General features: G+C 50.9%; 1 protein-coding gene across 1 annotated transcript in view; it reads right to left on the bottom strand.

Annotated features, from left to right (window-relative positions):
- slc9a8 (solute carrier family 9 member 8) overlaps positions 1-9,217 on the bottom strand; it is a 28,338-nt gene extending 19,121 nt beyond the window's left edge. The window contains exons 1-4 of the mRNA XM_046365001.1: positions 8,855-9,217; positions 8,166-8,338; positions 6,621-6,701; positions 5,635-5,693 (exon numbers count right to left, since the gene is read on the bottom strand). Of these exons, the coding sequence (XP_046220957.1) occupies positions 5,635-5,693; positions 6,621-6,701; positions 8,166-8,338; positions 8,855-9,090 (549 nt within the window). The 5' untranslated portion in view covers positions 9,091-9,217. The remainder of the gene's footprint in view (positions 1-5,634; positions 5,694-6,620; positions 6,702-8,165; positions 8,339-8,854) is intronic.
- Positions 9,218-10,285: the final 1,068 nt, after the last annotated feature.

Here is a 10,285-nt window from a genome sequence, read left to right on the forward strand (position 1 = left end):
TTTCTGCATTGTTCTTTCGAAGGACATTGGTGCGTGCGTCCAAACAGCTCTTTTTCCTGTCCTCTGAACATAGAAAACTCCAGGCGGTGCGAAACGGCATTGGCACTTGGATTGGAACCAGTGCTCATGGTCATATGACAAGAAATTAGAGATATACTCAAACCCACCGCACACCAGAGGTGGGCTTGGCCTCAAAAGAACAATGCATATGCAGAAAATACTTCATCCCTACTGTAAAATATGGTGGTGGATCTTTGATGTTGTCATTTGTTTTTACTAGGCTAACCTGTCTGCTTTGTGCTGACAGGGCAGTTTGGACATGCAAAGCAGATTTCTGAGCAAACAGGTCTATCTAATCCTGACCATAGAGAAGGTTGATTAGTCATAAGGCTTGACTACTAAGGTACATTGTGTTACCACTCTAAATAAGAGGAAGTAGATAGACTGACACTTTATATTCTGGATAAGAATTAGGAACTGTTTCTAGTTCAGTTAAATCTTCTAATGCAATTTTAGTTTCACATGTTTTATGTCACATGCACAAGTACAGTGAAATGCCTTCCTTGCAAACTCAGCAAGGAAGGTATTTTTTTGTCAGCAATGCTAACAAGGTTGGAGTGGAGGAGGAAAGGACATACGGGAAGAGCCAACAGGTTGGAGTGGAGGAGGAAAGGACATACGGGAAGAGCCAACAGGTTGGAGTGGAGGAGGAAAGGACATACGGGAAGAGCCAACACGTTGGAGTGGAGGAGGAAAGGACATACGGGAAGAGCCAACACGTTGGAGTGGAGGAGGAAAGGACATACGGGAAGAGCCAACACGTTGGAGTGGAGGAGGAAAGGACATACGGGAAGAGCCAACAGGTTGGAGTGGAGGAGGAAAGGACATACGGGAAGAGCCAACAGGTTGGAGTGGAGGAGGAAAGGACATACGGGAAGAGCCAACACGTTGGAGTGGAGGAGGAAAGGACATACGGGAAGAGCCAACACGTTGGAGTGGAGGAGGAAAGGAGGAAAGAGACACGTTGGAGTGGAGGAGGAAAGGACATACGGGAAGAGCCAACACGTTGGAGTGGAGGAGGAAAGGACATACGGGAAGAGCCAACACGTTGGAGTGGAGGAGGAAAGGACATACGGGAAGAGCCAACACGTTGGAGTGGAGGAGGAAAGGACATACGGGAAGAGCCAACACGTTGGAGTGGAAGAAAGGACCGGGAAGAACACGTTGGAGTGGAGGAGGAAAGGACATACGGGAAGAGCCAACAGGTTGGAGTGGAGGAGGAAAGGACATACGGGAAGAGCCAACAGGTTGGAGTGGAGGAGGAAAGGAGGAAATGATGCGGTAAAAAAAGGACTGCCGGCAAAGGAACGACACAGGAAGAGAAGTAGAAATGGGAGGAGAAGTAGAAATGGGAGGAGAAGTAGAAATGGGAGGAGAAGGAGAAATGGGAGGAGAAGGAGGCAGCGAGTGAAAGGATAACAGGAGGGAAGCACATAAGGGAAAAGTAGACATGTTGGAGAAGAGAGATAGAGGGATGAATGGAAAAGGATGAGAGCATAGCCAGTGAAGACAGGATGTCATTGCCTGAGGGGTTGGTAGAGTGTGGCCTTGGCAGTTGGCAGCATGGTCCTGGGGGGGAAGGGGTAGTGCCAAAGAAACAGCTCAGTGTGAGGTTAGCACTGTGGATATGGAGATTCGAACCAGTACGCATGGATCACAACTGCAGTAAGTGAGAAACGGCATCCCAAAGACACCGATCTGGCAATCCAATCCACGCAAAGTCTGCCAGTACCAGATAGAGAAAGAGTAGGAGCGTGAGAGACTCATGAAATAACTCTCAGATACTGAAGGTTGAGTCACTGTCACACAGAAAACAACAAGACCGTGCGTATATCAGACAAGGAATGGTTTAGGTTGGCTCCAGATTGGGAACTGGGAACCTGGGGCAGACGCACGGGTACTGGGAACCTGGGGCAGACGCACGGGTACTGGGAACCTGGGGCAGACGCACGGGTACTGGGAACCTGGGGCAGACGCACGGGTACTGGGAACCTGGGGCAGACGCACGGGTACTGGGAACCTGGGGCAGGCACGGGTACTGGGAACCTGGGCAGACGCACGGGTACTGGGAACCTGGGGCAGACGCACGGGTACTGGGAACCTGGGGCAGACGCACGGGTACTGGGAACCTGGGGCAGACGCACGGGTACTGGGAACCTGGGGCAGACGCACGGGTACTGGGAACCTGGGGCAGACGCACGGGTACTGGGAACCTGGGGCAGACGCACGGGTACTGGGAACCTGGGGCAGACGCACGGGTACTGGGAACCTGGGGCAGACGCACGGGTACTGGGAACCTGGGGCAGACGCACGGGTACTGGGAACCTGGGGCAGACGACGGGTACTGGGAACCTGGGGCAGACGCACGGGTACTGGGAACCTGGGGCAGACGCACGGGTACTGGGAACCTGGGGCAGACGCACGGGTACTGGGAACCTGGGGCAGCCACGGGTACTGGGAACCTGGGGCAGGCACGGGTACTGGGAACCTGGGGCAGACGCACGGGTACTGGGAACCTGGGGCAGACGCACGGGTACTGGGAACCTGGGGCAGACGCACGGGTACTGGGAACCTGGGGCAGAACGGGTACTGGGAACCTGGGGCAGACCACGGGTACTGGGAACCTGGGGCAGACGCACGGGTACTGGGAACCTGGGGCAGACGCACGGGTACTGGGAACCTGGGGCAGACGCACGGGTACTGGGAACCTGGGGCAGACGCACGGGTACTGGGAACCTGGGGCAGACGCACGGGTACTGGGAACCTGGGGCAGGGCACGGGTACTGGGAACCTGGGGCTGAGGCACGGGTACTGGGAACCTGGGGCTGACGACGGGTACTGGGAACCTGGGGCTGACGCACGGGTACTGGGAACCTGGGGCTGGGACGGGTACTGGGAACCTGGGGCTGACGCACGGGTACTGGGAAGACGCACGGGTACTGGGAACCTGGGGCTGACGCACGGGTACTGGGAACCTGGGGCTGACGCACGGGTACTGGGAACCTGGGGCTGACGCACGGGTACTGGGAACCTGGGGCTGACGCACGGGTACTGGGAACCTGGGGCTGACGCACGGGTACTGGGAACCTGGGGCTGGCACGGGTACTGGGAACCTGGGGCTGACGCACGGGTACTGGGAACCTGGGGCTGACGCACGGGTACTGGGAACCTGGGGCTGGACGCACGGGTACTGGGAACCTGGGGCTGGACGCACGGGTACTGGGAACCTGGGGCTGACGACGGGTACTGGGAACCTGGGGCTGGGAACCTGGGGCTGACGCACGGGTACTGGGAACCTGGGGCTGACGCACGGGTACTGGGAACCTGGGGCTGACGCACGGGTACTGGGAACCTGGGGCTGAACGGGTACAGGGAACCTGGGGCTGACGCACGGGTACTGGGAACACGGGTACTGGGAACCTGGGGCTGACGCACGGGTACTGGGAACCTGGGGCTGACGACGGGTACTGGGAACCTGGGGCTGACGCACGGGTACTGGGAACCTGGGGCTGACGCACGGGTACTGGGAACCTGGGGCTGACGCACGGGTACTGGGAACCTGGGGCTGACGCACGGGTACTGGGAACCTGGGGCTGACGCACGGGTACTGGGAACCTGGGAACGGGTACTGGGAACCTGGGGCTGACGCACGGGTACTGGGAACCTGGGGCTGACGCACGGGTACTGGGAACCTGGGGCACGGGTACTGGGAACTGGGGGGTACTGGGAACCTGGGGCTGACGCACGGGTACTGGGAACCTGGGGCTGACGCACGGGTACTGGGAACCTGGGGCTGACCACGGGTACTGGGAACCTGGGGCTGACGCACGGGTACTGGGAACCTGGGGCTGGCACGGGTACTGGGAACCTGGGGCTGACGCACGGGTACTGGGAACCTGGGGCTGACGCACGGGTACTGGGAACCTGGGGCTGACGCACGGGTACTGGGAACCTGGGGCTGGCACGGGTACTGGGAACCTGGGGCTGACGCACGGGTACTGGGAACCTGGGGCTGACGCACGGGTACTGACGCACGGGTACTGGGAACCTGGGGCAGACGCACGGGTACTGGGAACCTGGGGCAGACGCACGGGTACTGGGAACCTGGGGCAGACGCACGGGTACTGGGAACCTGGGGCAGGGCACGGGTACTGGGAACCTGGGGCAGACGCACGGGTACTGGGAACCTGGGGCAGACGGGTACTGGGAACCTGGGGCAGGGTACTGGGAACCTGGGGCAGACGCACGGGTACTGGGAACCTGGGGCAGACGCACGGGTACTGGGAACCTGGGGCAGACGCACGGGTACTGGGAACCTGGGGCAGGGGCACTGGGAACCTGGGGCACGGGTACTGGGAACCTGGGGCAGACGCACGGGTACTGGGAACCTGGGGCAGACGCACGGGTACTGGGAACCTGGGGCAGACGCACGGGTACTGGGAACCTGGGGCAGACGCACGGGTACTGGGAACCTGGGGCAGACGCACGGGTACTGGGAACCTGGGGCAGACGCACGGGTACTGGGAACCTGGGGCAGACGCACGGGTACTGGGAACCTGGGGCAGACGCACGGGTACTGGGAACCTGGGGCAGACGCACGGGTACTGGGAACCTGGGGCAGACGCACGGGTACTGGGAACCTGGGGCTGACGCACGGGTACTGGGAACCTGGGGCTGACGCACGGGTACTGGGAACCTGGGGCAGACGCACGGGTACTGGGAACCTGGGGCAGACGCACGGGTACTGGGAACCTGGGGCAGACGCACGGGTACTGGGAACCTGGGGCAGACGCACGGGTACTGGGAACCTGGGGCAGACGCACGGGTACTGGGAACCTGGGGCAGACGCACGGGTACTGGGAACCTGGGGCAGACGCACGGGTACTGGGAACCTGGGGCAGACGCACGGGTACTGGGAACCTGGGGCAGACGCACGGGTACTGGGAACCTGGGGCAGACGCACGGGTACTGGGAACCTGGGGCAGACGCACGGGTACTGGGAACCTGGGGCAGACGCACGGGTACTGGGAACCTGGGGCAGACGCACGGGTACTGGGAACCTGGGGCAGACGCACGGGTACTGGGAACCTGGGGCAGACGCACGGGTACTGGGAACCTGGGGCAGACGCACGGGTACTGGGAACCTGGGGCAGACGCACGGGTACTGGGAACCTGGGGCAGACGCACGGGTACTGGGAACCTGGGGCAGACGCACGGGTACTGGGAACCTGGGGCAGACGCACGGGTACTGGGAACCTGGGGAAGACGCACGGGTACTGGGAACCTGGGGCAGACGCACGGGTACTGGGAACCTGGGGCAGACGCACGGGTACTGGGAACCTGGGGCAGACGCACGGGTACTGGGAACCTGGGGCAGACGCACGGGTACTGGGAACCTGGGGCAGACACAGACTCCAATAGACACTAAGAAAGTTGTAAAAACAAGACAACATCTCAAACATTCACATATTCTGTGCATGAGTAATCAGTCTACTCCTAGAATAAAAAGGCCCTTTTAAGGGACTCTATTCAACAAGCAGGAATTAAACATTTACAGCAAAGTGTGTAGTGTACCTTCCAATTAGCTAGCTCATGAAACTCAATGATCTTTATGAAGCCTCCCATCAGGATCCCTGGAAGAGAAAGACAACCACAAGATATAATGAAGAGTTCACCAACACATAAAAAAACTCATCTCCATGACAGTTTTAAAGGTCTCACATTATCAAAGCTAAGAAAAGGTCACATGTCCTTGAAATGGAAATACCAACTCCTAAAGACCATTAGTGTGTGGATGTTAACCAAGTAGGGCATTAATGTATTATCTTTAAAAGAATAAGAAAGCTATTGTCTAATAACGTTTCTTTGTGGAAGTCCCCTTGGGCACAGGGGAAAGGGGTTAGTTTGTTTGTGTGTGTGCGACAGGCATTATAAACTGGGTGGTTCGATCCCTGAATGCTGACTGGCTGACAGCAGTGGTATATCAGAATGCATACCACAGGTATGACAACATTTATTTTTACTGCTCTAATTACATTGGTAACCAGTTTATAATAGCGTTAAGGCACCTCAGAGTTTGTGGTATATGGCCAATATACCACAGCTAAGGACTGAATCCAGGCACGCCGCGTTGTGTCTTGCATAAGAACAGCCCACAGCCGTGGTATATTGGGCATATACCAAACCCCCCACAGGCCTTATTGCTTAATTATACAACACTATTTCCTCTCCAGAAAAACTTCAATCTGGGAAATTACCTCACAGTTGAGTATCTTCTCCATCTAGATGTGTTCTCTGTGTAATATCTTACACAAAAATCTATTCTACTCTGTCAACCTGCAAGGCTATTTCTGTTTCAGATGCCGTGCCCTCGCAAAGATCTAAAATGGAGATATCTGACATACAGCCCAACCCAATTGGGGTTGGGAGACAGAAATAATGGTGTAATAAATGAATAAAACAAAATTGTAAGACAAGAAAACAGATTTAGGTCCAATGAGTGCTCAAACAGTATGAATCTAAAGTAGTGCAACAGATTGCACATCACACGTGGTACTTACCTAAGGACACAACAGCCACACTCTCCGGCAGAAAATGTAGTTTGAACTTAATAAGCAGGTGCACCAATATGATGCAGATACCTGAGAAAACCGATACAATGGGACAGTGTCAATTTGAGAATGAAACATAGTTAAGATCACATGTTAAAAATGGACAAAATACAGTATTTGAGAGCATCCAAACAATTTGACTTCAAGAAAATCAAAAATGCTGTGGAATGAATTTAAGTTATTATAGCTTCATTTCACTATTTTATTTCAAATGGAACCAATCCATGTGTTTAGACCATCATAAACTAATCTGCAATAATCAACTTAGTTGAACATCCAAATAGTGTCCAACCAGACTCCCAAGTTTGATGCTGTGAACAGTCTGACGTCTAACCTCTTATCTCCCAAAGTGCTGGGAATCCACATACTGAATTGTGCTGATCAACACTGCTTCCATTTGTGTGTTGTGAAAACAAAAAGTTGAAAACCGTCAGGGTAGAACACTTGCATCAATCTGTGGACCAAATACTTTGGTTTTCCCTTTTACTAATGAGCTAGAATAATGATTGCGGGTCTTGAGTCATTTCCTGAAAGCTGTAGTGTAGACAATAGACTAACGAGTATTTAGGAATAAGGAAGCACTCAATCCATTTAAACCTCTCACTTAAAGATTGACTTTCACCAAAGATGAATTGGCAGCTCAAGGAAGTGTTAAGCATTGTATAGGATAGCTTTCCTGGTAGAGTCTCATATACAATACAATTGTTTTGCAGATGCAATGTGAGAGTATTTGGTTTTGTTGAATTAATTATATGGATATTTTTTTTATTGTGCTCGGCCGACATTGCAACTAAACTTTTATGTACTTGTGACCCACTGAGTTAACACAACAAATATGCTATATCTAGTCTAAGAACCAGTCTAGGATCCAGTCCTAAGCCTTGACAAAATGATTCAGCCACAACCTCTGACTGACCCACCATTTGGGAAACACTGGTCGTCTGATTTAGAATATATCTTCAAACTCTAGAGGCTGCACTAATCGATACTAATGCAGAGGACTGGAATTCCTAAGAGGCAGAACATGTAGGCTTATGTCCTCTTTAGATCGTCTGAAGTGCTGCCACATCATTCCCCATCATCCATTCCTTGCTTCCTCCAAAACACTACTTTGAATTAAACTAGAACAAAAAGACCACGATTTTATGGATTGTATCAATTTAATCCATACAGCATTATGCTCCCACTTCAATTAATTACTTCTAAATTATGCTTTAAGATACAAATGTCAAACATATGTCAACAATCCTTCCTACAAAGGTCAATCTATGGATTAAGTGTAGTGAAGGGATCCCCCTAATCGGAGGGAGTGGTAGTGTTTTAGTGCTGCAACGATGGGGTATGGATAGAGCCATGAACATGGAATATAGGCTATACAATTTAGTACTTCTCTAATTTTTTTGTTTTTTTGTTTTTAAGATTCAAAATCTATAGGCGCTTTAATAATAATAATAATAAAAATATGCAGAAGATTGATGGACAGACACTACTGACCGATGACCAGTAGGCTGAAGAATATGGTCATCCCACTAGACTGTTCCTCCTCCTGGGCCTTGACCCCAGCACCTGGCAGGATGGGCTTCGGGGTTGGCTTAGGGGTTGCCTTGACACCCACAGTGGTAGCGTGGAGGGTGTCATTACTGGAGTTATCTGTGTCATTTAACAGGCTGGAACAAAGAGACAGAATAAGAGTTATCATTTTGAGACACGTGGGTAAATAGGCTATCAAATGACATCCTATGGCTAAAACAGAAGTGCACCTGGCTCTGGTCAGGCATAGTGCAGCCTGCTCTATGCCTGTGTACATGGGTGTCATTTGAGAGTAATTTGTCAATGTGTGTTTTTATCCTGTGTGATAAGAATGTGTCTCAATGTAAAGGAATATCATTACTGACATTACATTTTAGGTAACCTCATCCCCAGGCTTGAGGAGGAAGCAAACGAGACTACATTTTAGCTAGGCTACCAAGAGTATGCAATGGGTCACCTTGGCCTAACAAACATGACCGTAGCCGAATAAACTCCGCGGTTAAGGAAGTGTCTGATGAACTCTAACTTCATCACCATGGAGTGGAGTTTAGTCAGCTACCCCTATCCTTGCTCTACACACGTCATCCACGAATAACGACAGCTGTTTCACCAGTTGCAGTCAAGGGCAACGCATTAAAAAGCTATAATCACACCTGGTTGATTGCTCTGCGTGGCCGTCTTGTTGAGGATTGGCAGCAGCTATATTTCCTTCGTTTCTCGATGATTTTTTGTTGTCATCAGGAATAATTGTATGATCCTGTTCCAATCCAACATCGTCTCTGTCGTGCAAATCTAACAACGATTTTTGTCTCTCAACTCGTTCTGTCGTGAACAAATTTGGCCACGTCAACAAAAGACAAATAACAAGATGATACGCGGAGCCTTTCATTCTTCAAATAATGCTTTTAAAACAGCAAAGCGATGGTTTTAAGAGAAAATACTTGCACATCCATTTCTGTTTCATCGCATGTTGGCCACATCACAACTCTGCTTCCTGTTTGAACTAGCAGGGAGTTGTAGTTTTTACGTGCCACCAGGAAGTTCTTCAAATTGACTAGATCATTTTATGTGCTGATTTATGGATATAAAATATAAACTCGCCAAAAATAGTAATATCAACAACCACACTATACAATCTTCACATCGATTTGAATATTTAGAGTGGTTTAATGGGCTTTGCCTTCAGGTAATTTCCTATAATTTCCCTCGAATCCCGGAGCTGACAAGGTAAACAATCTGTCGTTCTGCCCCTGAACAAAGCAGTTAACCCGCTGTTCCTAGGCCATCATTGGAAATTAGAATGTGTTCTTAACTGACTTGCCTAGTTAAATAAAGGTAAAATAAAATTGCAATAAATTGCAATAAGATATGACTTTTCACGGGATTTGTAGTTTCTGAAGAAAGAGCATTCCTGCATTATATAGCGACTGGACTGGAAAGAGTAGGCCTAGTCTATTTTACATGGAGAAAATTCGAGACAAGTGGCATTGGGGTGAAAATAGTAGTAAAATAACTATTGAAATGAACATGTTTGATAGGCCTACAAACAATTAAAGGCAATCTTCAGCCCAGCCCCATACTGCCCATTGTTCCACATTCAATGGGTCTACAGTAAATTAAACCAGATGCTCACTGCTTCTTTGTACCATCAGACCTGACATTTAAATCAGGATGCTGTTATGCTGTTGGTTGCCAGTCAAATTACGGTAACCAACATTTGAATGCCTGGTTGTGCTGAGCCATGCCTAAGGCAGAAGTTATGAATGTAGGTGGTGACTGACTGGATGGCTTGGGGTGATCACGTACACACCAACACTACTCTTTTTCTCCCTTTACCATTTCCTCTTTGGCATGGCCAAGGGCACATCGCTCCCATAGTTCCCCTTCCCCCAGCATTTCTCTCAAAATTATCTTTTTAAAGCGTACTCTGAGGGATAGGCTGGTCTGACCTTGTGCTCAACATGTTCACATTGTCTACACGACACATGCCAAAATGCACATTTCTACAAACTTGCAAGCGGAAATGTTCACTTCCATGCATTATCTACAGGACCATCACAGACCCATGCACACATTGGCACATA

This window comes from Oncorhynchus gorbuscha, linkage group LG10, assembly GCF_021184085.1.
Source record: "Oncorhynchus gorbuscha isolate QuinsamMale2020 ecotype Even-year linkage group LG10, OgorEven_v1.0, whole genome shotgun sequence".
NCBI classification, from domain to species: Eukaryota; Metazoa; Chordata; class Actinopteri; order Salmoniformes; family Salmonidae; genus Oncorhynchus; species Oncorhynchus gorbuscha.